Below are 17982 nucleotides of genomic sequence, written 5' to 3'. Positions count from 1 at the left end.
CACGCGGGTTTGCGCCCACCCAGCCCACGTACACAAAAAGACAAAGATCCCCCGTATAGCCTTCAGAGACTGTTGGGGCAAGTGCTGTTAGCGAGTACCTATGAAGGCCGGCACGGCACACGAGGAGGTGGGTGGTCAGCACCACGCCCGGCCGCCTTTGACTCCCCAGTGGCGATGTTTACACACCACACCAGGTACTCATTTACACACACACACTGCGTCGGGAGAGTTAGCGACCGCGTCCGCCCGCCCGCCAATGACCTGCCCGCGTACCTCCCACGTCGCTGGGCACCTCGCGGGTGACGGAGCTCACGACCCGCAGGTCGGGGAAGAGCACCACGCCGTCGGGAAACTCCCCGGCGGGCCGCGCGAACGAGTCGGCGCCGCTGAGCATGATGTGCGGGTCCTCGGGCTGCAGCACCATGACGTACGCGCTCACCTCCGGGACGTCCGGGCAGCCCTCCTCCACGCAGCTGCCGGGTGGAGGTGCGTCCGTCGTCATCATCGTCATCATCAACAATGAAGTAATTGTCTTCGTGATTATAATCATCGCCGTCACGATCGTCGTCGTCGTAATCGCCATCGTCAATAGTGGCAATATGCCACGCGTTTTTCGTGACACAGCAAGTAATTAACAGATACCGTTGCTTTGAACTGCTCACATTGAAAAGATAATGTTATTGTATGTCATTTTTACTTTACCTGGTAAGGCCCACTGAGCTGTATAGTTCTCTTTCAGAAGCGACTTTGCCACAAATGATAGCTCAACGAAGTCGCTCATCACATGGAAATTTACAGCAGCCAAAGAATCGCATGACGTTGACTCTTAACGTGGAGGGAAAACCCGGTCGACCAGGATAAAAATCCACGTGACCGCCGGGAGAGAGACATGCAAACTCCAAATATAAATATACAGCAGATCAAAGCCACGACCCCCTGTATATACCAGGCGAGGGAGTCACGCCCATTCGTGATGGACTGGAATCATACAAGTGCGCAATAACAAACGTTCTAACTTAATTAACATCTCAGCACTGTGGCGCCTAATATCAACAAACAGTTCTAGTTTCTTTACTGAAAATATTGCAACGCATTTTTTTTTTTCTTCCCGTGGACCGGTTTGTAGCTTTTTTAGGGGCTGCAGGACAGGCGTCCCCCCCCCCCTCCCCACCCCGGCCTGCTTCCTTCTTCGCCGGCACTCAAAAAATGTGGCGGCGTGGGCCCTGCGGAGGAAGTCGGAGAACGGACTCACTGGAGCACCGTGGCCAGGTGGAGGTCGCGGGGGCCCGGCGTGGGGAACTGGCGGGTGTTGACGTAGGCCACGCGCTTGACGGCCTCCGTCAGCTGCTCCAGGTCGTGACCTTCCACCTCCAGCGTGAGAGTCAGCCTGGTCGGGTTGAAGTGCACCTGCGAGGAGATGTAACGAACCGAGGGGGAGCGGGGCGTCCGTTAAGATAAGTTAATCCGAACGTATAGAATGCTATGGTCCTGTGGCAAGCGTAAAATATACTCTACATATACAGCCCTGAACCTGCTTTCTCACCGCACTGCCCATACAAGGACCTCCACATTAGAGAATACTATAGAGAGCTCGTCAAGAGGGGAATTTTGGCCTACTCTTCCACACTGGCTGGACATCTTGGAAAAGGCGGCAAAAGCCACACTTTCCCCAAAACACGTGACCCACCGATCAACTAACTGTGGAGTACGTACCCATGCACACTGCTCCACTGATAGAGGCGGTGGGGAGATTTAAGAAACTTGCACCGTTGTTTCAGCTGCGCCAGCAGATCAAACCTGTGACCCGTGTATTGCAAGTCCAGTGTGCTGGTCTCTAAACCATGGCAGTACAAGGATTTATCGATGTCCTGACCGCTGTATTTGAATTTCAAACATTAAAAAGCGTGAAAAAAAATAAGAATAGGTTTTACCCTTTCTGGCAATAAAACACCTGTTTTAAAAACTATTGATACTGGCAAAAAGGTCCCCCATTATAAAGCGAAACAGCAAGTTCTCATCTAACACGGTAAATGCGTTCCTGGAAAGTGCCGCGTTCAGCGATGAAGGTGTTTGGCGAAATCAATTTCCTCATAAATAATGTAACAACAGAGTTTGGCGAGATACAATGTTCGCCACGTGACTGTATCATTTGTATCATTCCGCGTACTGCACCACTCCGCTCGGCTCAAGAAAGTAGTTCGTCGCCGACCGCTCAGAAACCACGTGATAACGTGCGCGTTTCGCAACTGTACAAAAAGTGTTTCCTAACGGAAGAACCGCGTCAAGGCGAAATCGCGTTGCGTGAACACCGCACGTTAAGTGAGGACTTGGCGTACATCTGTAGTGTTGTAAAGGACGGACTTCTAAACTTCTTTATGGCACACACTGTTTATTGTCTTAATACACAGTCCCTATCACACAAAGGGGTATATGGTCCCCTCACCCGTTACCCTGAGGAGGTACAGCCTCCGGACCTTGCAGGCTATCTAATCTCCCTGCTCTCCCAGCGTCCTCTGGCTGGACCTAGGGGATCTCTCCCCGACCACTGGTTACTCTGAGCCCGAGCCCTGAAAAGGGTTGGAAGGCTTGGTCCAGGGTCCTAGACGTCTTCGGCCGACTTGGGTCTTCGTGTAGCAGAACTGGCCAAGAGCTCTCAGCGCTCTGGCTTTTATACCTGTTCGTGGCCGGGTTGTCCAATCCCCGGCCACCTTGTGGAACCCTCTGATTGGTCCTTCCCAATCTGGCGTTTGGATCCTACCTCACCCCATTTGACCCTGACCGTTTGATTGAGCGGGAAAACCTTGTTCACGATCCGCTCTCTCACAGTTTGCGAACAGCAAGTAGTTAACACCACTACACATCTATATTCTATTGTGAGGGTGGGGAGGGTCGTCCAAATCCCGAGACGCCTGGCTGCAGTCCCCCGAAGCCCCTTGCGTTAAACCGGCGTTGGGTGGGGTCGGGGTGTGGGGAGGAAGGGTCACACACTTCACCTTCACGACGCTGGAGGCGTTGGGCAGGGCGGGCAGATCGAGGCTCTCCTTGCAGGCGTGAAGGCACGCCACCACGGCCTGCGTCTCCACGTGCCCCGGCAGCACCGTGAAGCCCGCGATGTCTCCGCGGAAGAACTGAGCGAAGCGCGGAGATGGCTGCTCGCCGCCTGAGACGGACGACGATGACAAATATACGTACGTACAAATTAGGATGACGGAAAAAAAACGCATTCCTTCTTGCGTTTCCAATGTTTTCCAACTCGGGTTAAAAGAGTTCGTTGTGTCAGCTACAACTCTGCCCGTACCGAGCAAGGCGGACACGATCACTGTCGTGTTGATGGTCCGAGAGGAACCAATGCAGATTATAAAGTTGCGTTGCTATTAGGGACGCACACTGTTGTCAACTTGCCATGTGCAGAAATCATACGTTCTGTTTAACATGTAGGCTTTCGTGACCAATATCATCCATGAGAGGTTTTTTGGGTTAGATCGCATCCAGATATAAATGTGTCGTTAAACCCGCCACCATGAAGCTAGTTGTAATTACTGGCGAAACGTCGTACTCAGTTTGTAAATGTTGTGGCTTGCCTCTCCAACACAACGGTGTGCTGTACTAGTGACGAATTGGCATGTTCTGTTTACGTGACAACCCTTACAAGTTGGCTGTGTTGGGTGGTGGTGGGTTTAACACCACATTTATATATTTACACGATCTAACTCAAAAAACCTCTATTACATATGTTCCGTGCCTCCTCATATCAATAACAATGTTAATTTTAGTCAATTAGCCTATTGGCAACATTAATCAACAGCATGCGTTTCAGCAAGTAAACTTCCGACAAATTTCAACGTTTTTCTTGGTTCTTTCGGTAAAGTCACGTAGAAGGAAAATAATAAAATAATGAAAATAAAACATAATAAAATAATTCTCACGACGTTTTGGCCACAAAGCAAGCAGCCGTCTTCAGGTGGAGAACAGGTCTGTCGAGTCTGAAAACTCTGAAGACTCGACAGACCTGTTCTCCACCTGAAGACGGCTGCTTGCTTATGTTTTATTTTTATTATTTTATTATTTTCCTTCTACGTGACTTTACCGAAAGAACCAAGAAGATGAATCCCTGCAGTCACGAAAGCTTGAAATCGAAATTTTATTATGTTTTATTTTGATTATTTTATTATTTTCCTTCTACGTGACTTTACCGAAAGAACCAAGAAGATGAATCCCTGCAGTCACGAAAAGCTTGAAATCGAAATCTCAACGTTCTCATCAGGTGTCGTCCGGGCTTGATAAACAAATGCAGCTGGGTTACCCCGATGTTGGATTCCTGCTCACCGGCAACATCAATGATGAATATTTGAACCGGACCTGGGCTTCCCCTTGGTCGACTCAGTCTCAAATGATTAGCTGGTTTCGGGGTGTAAACATCAACCATCAACGCTGGGGAGACAACAGCGGCCGTGCGTGGTGTAAGCCACCGTGCCCTTTCGTGTGTGGACGCCGCCCTGCCTGCATGGGCACTATCCCGCTAACAGCACTCGCTTCAACAATCTGTTGTGACTAAACGGGGGATCCTTGTCTTTCACTCCGAAGCAACAAACAGCTGCAAACCAAAGTACCACTTTGGCTTAGGTGACTTGAGGCTTTCGTCGCCCTGCGAGACCGAGCACCTGCGGCGAGCCCCATTGTGCGTGAAAAGAATCCACGACCCTTGCCAGGTGAGGGACATCTGCGGAGCGAGACGGTTCGCCGGACACTGCGCACGCATTCTTTTTTTCGGTTCGTTTTGTTTACATTATCGCGATGCAAGTCGAGCACACCAAGCGATTCGCAACGGCGTGTTGGTTTGCCCCTGCGCTTCTTTAGAGCCGGCGGCCACTAAATCTGTCCTCCCCCCCCCCCGTCTTAAAGTTACGACTCCGTTGTGGCTCGAGCCTCAATTGTGACCTCTGCACCCCCCCCCCTCTTCTTTATACAGCAGATGCCACAAAGCAGTAATGAAACAGAATTTCCATCTGCCGCAGAAATATTTCGCTGCCATCCGATCTGACGGAGTTCAAAGAATGCCAGCCGTAAATTTCTTTAAAGGCCGCACCAGAAAAAAAAGTTTTAACGCGGAACTATTCACGCTCCCGCGTTCCCCGTCCGCCGCCTCGGAACGGGCCCTTGGGATTAACGGCGGCGGCGGCGACGGCTTTATGCTCGTGGTTAAATGCTGGACGCGATAATGGGAAAAGCATGGGGTGATGACCCATGCCCGGAGTCGGCCCCCCCAAAAAGCTGGGGTGAGACGAGTGGGTAAGCGCAACAGATGCTGCGGAGTTTTGCGAAGTACATGCTCGCGAAATTCACACGGCCCGAATGCTACGTACGTATTTCACTTGCCGTAGTATTTTCGTTTAAACATTTAAAGTAATCCTGGGTAATTGGGGGATTTTTTTTTTTAAATCAACGTGAATGTTATATTCAAGGTTTTTAGAAATCCAGTCAATGTTATATTCAAGGGCTCCATGGTGGCGAGATGTTGACTACCTCGCCCGGTATACAGGAGGCTGTGGGTTCAATCCCAACCTTGATGCCTGTATATTTTAAGTGTTGATGCCTGTATATTACAGGTAGGAACAACAGGTTCCACACTGCCCACCAGGGATTATTTGTCTGTCTGTCGTGCATATTTGTCCGTCGTGCACGAATGCGCTGTCCAACCAAGTTCCTACCTGCCCACTCCGAAAGAACGTGTTTTAAGTGTGCATGTTCTCCCCGAGGTCACGTGGTTTTCCCCTCCACATTAGCAACATGCGTTTAGAGTATTTGGCCGCGCTAAATTGCCACATGATCGGCCACTTCGTTGAGCTTTCATTTGTGGCCATTTGCTTATGAAAAAGAGCTATGTAGCTCAGTTGGCCTTACCTAGTAAACTTAAAATAGTTTTAGTTTTATTAGTTCAGAAAGTGTTTCTTATAGTTTCATAGTAAAAATTTTGGTTTTGCTATAAATGTCAGTGTACATATCTATATCGCAACAGGCATAACTGGACAGATAAATGTATATGCATATATTTTAAACACACATTATACAGTGTCACGGTTTCCATTATGATCCTTTCATTTAAGATTTATGGAGCAACTGATTATTTTTTATTTATGATGCCATTTCCTTTTCCCTGTATTCTATGAAGATTAACTTTTTTTTTATCTGCAATGACATTTCTTATGTTGGTGATGTGGTGGTTGTAACTGAAATACATTAAGAGGAGTGTACAGTCATTTGTCCATCCACTGCTGGATGAAGGGCTCTTTATTCCCTTTCATCAAGGGGAGTGTTTTTGGCCATACTTCACCAGACTAGTCTAAGTAGACTGGTCAAGGGGGGCACCCAGGATTGGTTCGAAGTGTTACACGCGGTCTGGAATTAAACTCGGGTCACCAAGTCCATTCCAGCGGTGCTGCCTTTAATCACTGCACAACTGCTCAACACCATTAACTTAACAAAAAAACTGCATTTTGCCTTGTAAATAATTACAGAGATGTTGACGATTAATGTTGCTGCAGAGTCAGCTCGCATCCAAAACCGCAAATGGACACGATTATTTGACCGTGCAGGCTTTCGCAGATGCCCCGTCACAGAGTGTCCGATGTGTGTTGGTCAGGTCGTACTGCGCACGTTGTTCGGCACGGTGTTTCCCTCCGCGCGCTGGCGGCTTCAAGAACCGAACATGAGAAACTCCCAGGACGCGGCGCGAGACGTCGGACGCGATGCCAGGCAACGCGCGGGACACCCCCGGACAACACGTCGGAGAGTTACCACCATCGAATCCATTTATCACCCTTATGAGCGCAGAAGATTTTTTTTTTCTTTTTCAAAGCACCATTCCACATCGCGGGCGCTTGCCAAAAGCCCGGTGCCAGAAATGTCGCGTTTAGCCGACAGTCTCCGAGCATTCACGTCCAACGCACGGCGGCGACACAAAACAGCGTGATTTCCTGCGCGAGGCTCTTTGTGCGCTTTACTACCCCGAGACATAAATGTGAAAGGATGTCCGACTCAATAGCTAATTATCGCACGCTTATGTAACGGCGGGCCGTAAAAACCTTCTGCCGTCCCTCCGCGGAGGAGAGGGGGTGCCCCCTCATGCCCCTCCCCCCCCCCTCCGCTCTTCTGTGAGCGAACGACACACCTGGCGCTCCCGAGTGGGACGGATCACGATGTCACCCCCGTCACACCACATCCAGTATATACCTCTCGCTCCGGCTGTAGCTGCTTCGTGATGTGCCGCCACCTACTCCATGCTACCAGTGACCCGGACGATGACACGACGACCAACGCGATGTGACGGGGACAAGCCACGTAAGGTGATTAAGCATGAAGTAACAAAATTAATAAACTAACCGCAATGAAAATTACACTTAAAATTACATTTTCAAGGATCCGAGCGTCGAGCTGATATTTGGCGCACCCCAGTTGTCCCGCAAATTCACGAATCCGGGGGTCCTTTCAGCGACCCGGGGCCCTAAACGTTTGGCACGAATTGCTCACTGCACAAACCCACCGCCACATGTCGCGCAAATCCCACACGCCGCTCTCATTCATGCGATGGCGGGCGCTCGTCGGATTTGCGACGGAACGTAAATTGCACGGTAAAAGAAGGTGGGGGGGCGGGGCGGGCGGGTTCATCCAAGGGAAAGCAAGCGCCGCTTGGCAATGGACCAAACCACGAGGAGGATGATGATGAAGCGGTGCGGCCGTGACGATCGCGAACCCAACAGATGGACGATCGCCTCGTCCCGCGGGACAGAAGGCGACCACCCCCCCCATGGCTGACCGTCGCGGGAAGAGAACCCTCGCGGCCGTGACGGCGCGCGAGCCGTCACTAGGCCGTGAGGCCGCACTTTCCACACGAGTGGCGGCGGCATGCTGAGCGTGCCGCCCCCCCCCCCCGCGTTCCTCCGCTGTCATCATTAACGTCGTAAATAAGGAGGCCCCAACTACTGCCGGATACGCGCGGGTGCTTGTGTGCGTGCTTGCGCGGGCACACTGCGAGGGTCGTGCTATAGCGGCCAATAGGGCGACAGGGCTCGTGATGGCAAGTCGCTCACCAGAGTCGGCCTTTTCTAAAAGGTCCTCGGATCTGCCCCGAGGAAGGTGTCGGGAACTGCGTGCACCAGTGAGTGTGCTTTTTGCCAGGCCGTGGTGGTGGTGGTGGCCATGCTCGTGGCCTGTAATCCAGCACTGTAGATGATACTGAAAAATATTGTGATTAAAATTATTCTAAATGCCAATTAATTTACCCATGATAATCCTCACCGAGTCTCAAAAATGTCAGGATGGTCTTGCTACATCGGGATGTTTAGCTAATGTCATCGGCCCGGCTGTGGCTACGCCGCACGTCGCCTCTAATCTGGCACTGTGGAGGCAAGCGAGGGCTGGCGTAATCATCACGCAAATGTTGTGAAACGTCCTTCCTGTGGGCGTCGAGGAGAAGCCACATACCACCACTGGCCTGCAAGGGGACCGCGGTAAAGCAAACGTGGATTGCACCTGTGCGGGCGAGAGCGCTGTCCCTCTCGTACGTGTGCGTTTTCTCCGGGTGCTCCGGTTTCCTCCCACAATCGGCATGCGATAACGCGTTAATATGTAAATAATGAATTAAAGGCGTTGCGAGTGTGTTTAGGCTGCGGGGTTTTTAGCGTTAAAACTTGTGAAAATAATTGTAACAAAAACTATTTTTTTAAATCTCAAGTACTGTAGGAAAACCAACAGCGACGTGAAAGACCAGTTAGCCTTTATATGAGGCTTTAATAACAATACATCAATTACACGGCAGGGATTTGTAAGCCGCATTGCCATTTCCAAGAAAACACTTCTGCAATCGTCAAAATAAATTCGGGGAATTCCCCGTGCAAGGCTTAGGGGGCTGGCTACCTCAAATGACACGACGCCTGCCTGATCGCATCCAATCCACGGCACAGAGCCCGAGTCCCACAAAGTGGAGTCTGGGAAATTGAATTTGTTAAATTAATCTGAACATTTGTGCCCACTCACAATGGGCCACGGGTGGGATTGCGGAGTCTTAATGAGGCACCAATTGACGCGCACTGAAATAAAACACGAGGAGGGACGTCTCCCCCCCCCCCCTAACCCCCCTCCCCCCATGCTTTTGCTCTCCCAGATCGTTTCATCCGCTCTTCTTAACATTCGTAAGCTTTGGTCCAGACGGTTGAGTCTCAGGGGCCCTTCCAAGCGAAGCTTTAGCAATCTTAAGAGCGCAAACCATCACAGCGCAAACGCTGGTCGCGTCCTCACAGCGGCAGCTTTTTTGGCTGGCCATCCAACAAAGGCGGTCAACCGCGTCGAGCGCTTCCAAGATACGCTTCCGCGGCCGTCTGGAACGCTCTTCCTTCCGATATTAGGAAGCCACTGGCAGCTCTGCACCTTTAAATCATCATCTCAGATTAAAAATAAATTTCTGGAGAACTGCTTTTTTGGTGTCTAACAAAACGTATGAAATGTGAAAACGCATATCAAGACACGCTTTTTTTAAATAAGCGGACTGATATGTGCACCCAGAAAACTTTGGATCAGTTTCATAATCCTTCTCTCTCGATTTTAAAAGCAAAACACAACCACTGCCGCCGATTGCGAGGTGCTCGCATTACTTCAGGCAGATCACGCCCGGCACGAGGTCGCTTTGTTAACCTGCCGCAGGCCGCCCATTCCACTTTGCAAAACCCTTCAAAATATCAACAACGCTGCGCTTTACCCTCACATCAGGAGAGCGAGGGACGAGGAGGGAAGTCGAGAAGTCAACGAAAGAAAAGCCCAAGTACAATTTGGTTCACGGAGTAACACAATGAACAATAACCTCTCCATCCAATAAATCTATTGGCTGCAGTGATTCAGAATGTTTGATGAGTCGTCGTCGAGTGGGGGGGGGGGCAGTAGTAGGGGGGGGGGGGTGAGCACAAAGCCATCAGAGGCAGAGAATGATGTACCACGAAAAAAACATGTTCAATCTTTCCCACTCAATACGAATGCAGCATTGAGGCGGTGAAGGTCACACGAAGGGTCCCATGTTTGTGCAAAGCCAAAGATCCCCCGTATAGCCTTCACAGACCGTTGGGGCAAGTGCTGTTAGCGAGTAGCGGCTATTAAGGCCGCCACGACACACTAAGGGGGCGAGTGGCCAACACCACGCCCGGCCGCCTTTGTGCCCACAGTGGCCATGTTTACACACCGCATTAGGTACTAATTTGAGGGCGAGTTGAGCAAGGGGAGTGCCCAGAACTGGTTCAGGTAATCGTCACCAGTCATAGTTATGAGCGCGAATCAAACTCGGGTTGACGAGTTTGTAGCACAGTGCGCTGACCGCTATGTGCATGCGTGTGTGTACGTACACACACACACACATGCACATATACACATACACGTACATGTCACTACATTGGTGGAATTTTGGCCCAAAACCTACAGAGCTCAGCAGAGGGGTGTGGCTGCCCTCTAAAAGCATTCACCAAGAGGTAAACATGAATATTTTGGAAAAAAAAGGTGGAACTTGCAGCCTTGCAACTGTCTGCTCACGTCACTGCTGCCAGAAAGGCCTCCACAAGCAGGAAACCCTAAAGAGCCACAGTAGAGAGAATGTGGCCTACTCTTCCATGCTGGTGAGACATCCTTGCCGTGGTGCGAGTACCCACACTTCACACTACCACGCGCGACCCACCGATTAACTGTGGTCTACCCGTCGATCCTGCTGGGTGAACGGAGGCGAGGGGATTTAAGTAACTTATCCATCATTTCAACTTCCACACTGGCAGGTCGACGTGGTGACCTTAAGAATGCAAATCCAGAGTTCTAGCCATTACACCACGACAGCTCTTGACAATCTGTGTATCTTCTTGGTTCTTTCGGTAAAGTCACGTAGAAGGGAAATAATAAAGTAATAAATATTATATTATTTTATGTTTTATTCTTATTATTTTATTATTTCCCTTCTACGTGACTTTACCGAAAGAACCAAGAAGATGAATCCCTGCAGTCACGAAAGCTTTAAATCGAAATCGACGTATGTTTGTTGAACTTCTTTCGCATCTTACGTAGCCAACCGCGCTAATTGGAGGTATGGGAAAATTGCCCAAATATCCTAATTTGGACGCTCTTGAAAAAGTATCTTGAGACTCAGGAATATTTTTGTTGTTAAGTTAGTGAGGCAATATCTATTATTGTACTGTACCATGTTCCCATGTTTATGCTCTCAGAATTCACCAACCCACGCTTACCAGTGTGGTGAAGTATGGTCAAATAACTTCCGTGACCCGCACGGCTTGTGGAAGTCTTCATCTAGGAATCGAACTCAAGTTGCCAGGTTTGTATTGCGCAGTGCACAAACAACTTTTGTCGCAACTTCTCACACGTAACCACAGAGACAAAGATGCCTCATGCAGCCTACAAAATTAAGTAACTGCGGATAACACCGCAAGCTTGGCACGGGTACAGGAATGACGTCCATGCAATGCACATGCACACAAGAATACTGTATGCCATGAAAACATCAGTAACTGCGTACATAAAGTGGAGTGAAAATTATTATTTCAACAGTTTTTTTCTCTCCTCCCGCCAAATGCAGCATCAACGAGTAATTGGCGCCATCCTCCGAGCCACGCGTTTTCCACGAGACTCGTGTCCTAACATCACCAAGCCAAGTGCGCGTACTCGGTCAAACAGCAGGACACGGGGCCGTATAGAAATCTTGCCGTCGCGGGGCTAGCAATTGAAACATGTAAATAAAGGACCCTGCGAGAATACTTCCAGTGGGACACAGCCATTGCATGCAATGAACGCGTGGCTGTGACCACATTCCAAACCCTCCCCTGCCGCCGCCTCCCCACCTCGAAAAGAATGTCAGGGTCAGATGCTTTCGCCCGCTTGTCCTTGGGATGCAACTGCAAGATTTCGGGGATGCGTGCGAGTTACGTCTGCGCGACTCTAGCCTCTCAAATTCCCAACGCAGTCCTATATCACGGGAGCAGGACAACACCACGAGTCGTTCTTTCTGAAAGTGGACAGCTAAAATAGGGCTCTGGTTGAGTTTGGGGTTGCAGGACCCACCCTGGTGCCTTGAGGTTGAAGGTTTAACCTCTCAGAGAGGCCAGTGGCCCTCACAACCAGGGCAGTGAGGCCCTGGGTAAATAATCTGTTGATGGCGAAAGCCGGATGAGCCTAAAGTAGGCCAATGTCGTAATAGGTTTTTACCCTTTTATCTGGTACAAAAACTGACACCTTCTTGGTTCTTTCGGTAAAGTCACGTAGAATGTAAATAATAAAGTAATACAAATAAAAAATAATAAAATAAGTATTTTGTTATTTCCATTCTACGTGACTTTACCGAAAGAACCAAGAAGATGAATTCCTGCAGTCACGAAAGCTTTAAATCGAAAAACTGACACCTTTATACAAAGGATCATGTTTGCAATAGCCACGACACAAGCAGTCAAAATGCAAACAAAAGAAACAACTCTGATAATGATATGCACTGTCCTTGAAGTTGATTGGTCCACACCCAAGACAGCTTTTCTTAGAGCCTAGTTCTCCATTGGTGTTGGACCAGATGACGCCAGAAACACTGGGAAATGAGTGGCTACTGAACAGGTCGTCTTGTTCCAGCCACCAATCACCTCACCTAGCGTTGCTCCACGATACATCAATTAACTTAAGTGGCAGATAATATATTTTAATAATAAGGATCCTTTCTTGAATATAATTACCACTTAATAATTCGATCGCATGCCCTTTGAGGCTTTGATTGGTAGACACGCTGTGGTGGCATATGAGATGGAGAAGGTTAACTACTTTAATGCCCGTGTCGTTATTGTTAACGACGCAAGCAGCAATTGCCATGATGAACAGCCAGGCCTATTCCGATGTTTCTTGTGGGAATTACTTGACACTGTGAATGTGTTCACATCAAAAAACATTCCATTGGTCTTTGTGCTTTGCGACTGCACTGATTACACTTAACGAATTACTCTATAATGCATGTGTACATATGCAGCGATGTTGTGTCAAGGATTGTTTGAAACCATATTCAACAATCTCTTGCTTCGTCCTCAAGTTAAGCTCATTATGAAGCCTCTTAAGTTTTTCACTATCTTCTCGTTTTGGAGAGAGTTATAATTGAGGGCACTGAGGGTTAATGCAAAGCCGGCAAGTTTGCAATGCACTTTTAACGATTGCATTCTCCCAACTATTTAAATACCCTTTGTATATGTATTTCTTTTCAAATGTCGCACAAGCAACACTTGTTAGATGAGCAAACAAGAATTGTGCAAAATGTGCTCTATTTATCGGTTTGGTTTCATTGCAGGAGAAAAAAAAAACGCTGAGTCCAAATCTGCTCATTAATCCACACACAAGTGCTGTCATAAAACCCAGGCACAAACGCGCTAATGAGGCCCTGTATCAAATTAACTCTTTTACAGCACGACATCCCTGCAGATTTACTACAACCGAGAGCGCAGATTAATGCGGCAACTAAATTTAACGGCAAACGCATAATTCAGATTTCTCCTTTGTTCCAAAAACGTACAGGTTAAAGTCGCAGCCCTGCAGCTGCATTGCTCATGACACCGCTGGCAAAAGCACCTCTCGGCGGTAGTTTGGCCTACGCTTTAACGCTGGCCAGATATCTTGGGGAAAAAAAAGTTGGGTTATACCCACACTTTACCCCTCCACACGCAACCTGCCCATCGACTTAAGTATGGTGAACCCATTTCTACTGCAGGATGGACAAGAGGTCCAGAGGGCATTTAAGAAACTTGAAAAATATTTTGAACTGTCGTGGCGAGCAAATTAATCGATTCGGCCACCTCTGGATTGCAAGTCCAGTGCGCCTAAGCATTATGGAACAGCAGCATCCTTGTAAACGCGAGCGAATAACCCCAAGTAAAATAAATTAACGGTTTCAACGTTTGCTCAATCGCTTTCGCATCATCACTCCCCATGAAGGGAATGTGCCCGAAGTGAGAGATCATTTGTTATTTTGTCAAGAGGCATTAATATTTTATATTGTTACAGCAGAATATCTTGTACTATTACTTATACATTGGTGTGTGCGAATGATGACGGAAGGCAATTTCACTCCAGAGAAGACAGCATGCTAAATTCCACTCTTGCCCACCCCTAGCCCCGAAACCCCCACTGCCCCTCCTCCCCTCCTCACCCTTGCTCCTGACACTTCCCCAGCACGCAGTGGTCAGCCACTTGAGCTGGTAAACTGAAACAAAACTTTTTAAATTTTATTTTACCAGGTAAGGCCCACCTGAGCTATGAATCGCTCTTTTTCAGAAGCGACCTGGCCACAAATGACAGCTCAACGAAGTAGCTGATCACAATGTGGACATGTATAGCAGCCAAATACTCGAACCGCATGTTGATTCTAAAATGTGGAGGGAAAAACCGGAGGAGCCGAAGAAAAATCCACGTGACCACGTTAAGACACGCAAACTCCAAATATCCAGGCGTCAGGGTCGTACCAGGCCAAGTAGTTGACATCCTCACCACCGCGGTAGTGCACAGGGTGCTCTCTGTGTAGCTCTTGGACGTGCTGTTGGGCACGATGTCCGACGTTTCACTTCGTGTGGCATCGCCTCTGCCCCCACCCTTCCACATCGTGTGTATGCGACGGTAGAGGGTGACCGCTCTGTGCTCAACCCTTGTTATTGACGGGCAATGCTCAGGTGCCAGGATGCTCAAACGACCACAGCCGGATTGGCTGTGCCCGTCCGACGGGATCGTGGAAATTTCCCAGCATTTCGCATTCACTGCCTGGCAATCGTCGAAACCAGAGGGCAATTCCCCACCCGAAGGATGAATTTTTTTACTTCTGTGAAATTTATCCCACCTGCCAGCACCACGGTCGCTCTTTAAACAAATCAAATATTATTACTGCCATCAGTTGTCACCGTGATCTTACCTCCGAGGGATTAGTGACAGCCGAACCATTAGAAACTTAAAACACACCCTTGAAGAATATATAAATCATGCACAGGTCATACGTCATTAACACTGCTCTATGAGAGACAGTTTGGTTTTAGGCAATGTCAGAGTGGGTTTATAACGAGAATTCAATCTTTGCCCGCTCTCTGTTTTGAATAAGGACCATTGCCCAAAAACGTTAGTATCCCAGTATATGTTTTTGCAAAGTGTTGAGATGGTGGAAGTAATAATACTCGCGCTCCAAAACCACAGCATTCTCGTGATTCATTATCACAGTTTGATTAAACAATGACTAGCTCCGTCCATTGTTTACCACCCTGCTTTTATTGAGTCCCAGTAGTGTGTTATTCCCTTTCAGTTTTGTTCACAGTGTGTTTGAAACATTAGCATAGCTTTTGTATTATTTGGAAATAATAGGTTCTCTCACACGTATAATTCAGTGCATATAAAATGCGAGCGTAAGAATACACACGTATTAACACCTCCACCGTTGCATGCCTTTGTGTTAATGACGTGTGCATGTACACACCTGCCAATTGAGCTCCTTCATTTGTTTGAAATTAGACATTAGTATTCGCGCTTTTATAGTGCAAGGTGATCAAAAAATATGTCGTGTTTCATTAGTGCCGACTTTACCCAATTGATTTTTTTCGCTATTTGTGCTTGTGCACCAATAACCACAATGCAGCAACAGCATCAACACACAGTTAGTTTACCCCAAAGAAGAGATTTGAGTGTATTTCACGGTCAAGTTATCTACATCTGTTCACGGGTCACGTGCTATACATTTCATGCTCATTAATTGGCTGTAAACGTCTTAATATATTGGGGATAACAAAGCTTGGGCAAGTGTTAGCACCGGCTTGCCACCTGGCTGCCTTTTCCGCTTGTTTGTAGTTGCTTGCACCTCTCAGAATTTCTCGCTCTCTCTCCCCAAAGAGTTGAACGAATACCCTGCGGCTCGATTCAATTTGAAGTTATTGTTCACAACAATGATAATAATTCTTATTTATTTACAAACAACAGCAGCTAGAGGCCACAGCAAACAAAACAGCACCAGAAGCACACTGACCATGCCAGCAGGCCCCGATGGCGAGCTGCGATTGGCTCTTTCCCGGCCGGATTGGCCAATCGTCGGTGACGAGGTAGGGCTGGTAGGAAACCCCGTCGACGTACAGCGTGACGGTGGGCGTGTCCACCGTGATGACGTAGTGATGCCACTCCTTGTCGCACACCTGTTTGGGACGTCACAGGGGCATAAGACAAAGATCATCCGCGTGTAGCCTTAACAGACCTTTGGGGGAAAGTGCTGTTAAGCGAGTAGCACCCTATGAAGGCCCCTGACAGCATCACCAGGGAGTGGGGGTGAGCAACACCACGACTTTTGTCTCCCTAGTGGCGATGTCCCGACACCGCACACCTGTTGGGACGTCACACGGGCACAAGACGAAGATCGTGTCGCCTTCTTTGTTCATGTTTTTGTTTGTTGCGGTTGCACCCGAGTCAAGAGCCGCACGGCTCACAGAGCTACACCTAATACATGAAACTGAAAAAAAACAGACTGCTTCTTGGGAGCTATTGCTGTAATCGAGTAGCACCTATGCAGGCCGGCACGGCATACCAGGGGGTTGACTGGCCTTTAGTCTCCCTAGTGGCGCTGTTCGCACACCGCACAAAGTGCTCATTTCAGGTTGAGTCGACCTAGGCGAGGCCCAGGGACCGGTTCCGATAAATCGTCACTGGTGTTGGTGGCCGTGAGATAGAATTGAACTCTGGTCGCCGGGTTCGTAGCACAGGCTGCGAACCGCTAGACTGTATAAGCTACCTGCACAGGCACTGGCCTACTGAAACCGGGGCATTGAAACCATCGATCCGGCGACCTCTGGATTGCAAGTTCGGTGTGCCGACCTATTAGGCCACGGTCATATCCCAAAATAAATGTGAGCAATAACGCGCATGGCCTGCAGGGGGCAGTGAAGGTAAGCAGGCCCTTGAGAAATGTGGACTGATACTTCTTCCGAACGTGTGGGATTTTCTCCAGGCTTTCATAACCGAGTATCCTGACAAATGCACTAACCCACAGAGAGCTCACTGTCCAGAAAGAACGCTTGCACTTGACAGTCGGTGGATTAAGTGGACGAAGGAAGTGAATTGTTACAATTGTGATCTTATTTACGGGAAACTGATACAATGAAAGCTATTAAAAGTCAATTATTAATTTATCTAAATGAGACCACAATGGGTTGTATATAACCCTCAATTACTCGCTAATGCAAAACAAACTGGCTAAATGACAAGAGGCATAACCTTCCTGAAATAAATATATTTAACTCATTTGAGTCTTTTGAGATAAAGAATATTTGAATCTATAGACCGATTTACTGTACGATGTATACACTGCCTGCCCTTGAAACCGTGTTTGCAGCAGTCGTTACAAAGCCATACATGAGCATTCAGAACACACTTTCAGTGCCAATTTAAACATATAACCCACTGCTTTTCATGTCGTAACCCATCTTGTGAATGGATTTTCTCCAGGATCCCTAGCAGTTTTCTCCCACACGTACAAAACATATAAACGTCAAAAGACACTTGCACAGATATCTAAAACCACGACGTAAATGAAACAAGTAGTTTTGAGGACCTCGGCAAGTAATTTCCGACCGGCGATTTCCAACCGTCGCGATTAAACTGCTCGTTATTGGCCCCGTCACTTGGCGGCGGCGGCGGGATGACACTCCGACTTACGATGGGGAGCTCCGTACAGACAAGACCCATGGGCAGGGGTCGGCAACCAAAATAACAAGAAGAGCCATTTCTTTCCAATTCGGTACAAAATTCAGTATTTCAAGAGCCGCAATGCATCTATGTACATACGTACATATCGTCAAGAAGCAGCCCGTAAAGAGCCGCATGCGGCTCCGGAGCCGTAGGTTGCCGACCCCTGCCCATGGGGAACGCGATGGTCTGCCCCCGTTGCAAATCTGGGAGCAAGCTGGG

At 48.5% G+C, this 17982-nt stretch overlaps 1 protein-coding gene across 1 annotated transcript in view; it reads right to left on the bottom strand.

Moving 5' to 3' along the window:
* Positions 1-17982, bottom strand: part of CLSTN1 (calsyntenin 1) — a 141029-nt gene that overhangs the window by 10825 nt on the left and 112222 nt on the right. Inside the window, exons 9-12 of the mRNA XM_078607761.1 lie at positions 16055-16217; positions 2994-3160; positions 1253-1407; positions 274-473 (exon numbers count right to left, since the gene is read on the bottom strand). Coding sequence (XP_078463887.1) covers positions 274-473; positions 1253-1407; positions 2994-3160; positions 16055-16217 — 685 coding nt within the window. The remainder of the gene's footprint in view (positions 1-273; positions 474-1252; positions 1408-2993; positions 3161-16054; positions 16218-17982) is intronic.

Source organism: Lampetra planeri, chromosome 28, assembly GCF_965212315.1.
Source record: "Lampetra planeri chromosome 28, kcLamPlan1.2.h2, whole genome shotgun sequence".
Classification (NCBI taxonomy): Eukaryota; Metazoa; Chordata; class Hyperoartia; order Petromyzontiformes; family Petromyzontidae; genus Lampetra; species Lampetra planeri.
Note: the sequence above shows the minus strand (reverse complement) of the source record. Positions and strands in the feature narration are given on the sequence as shown.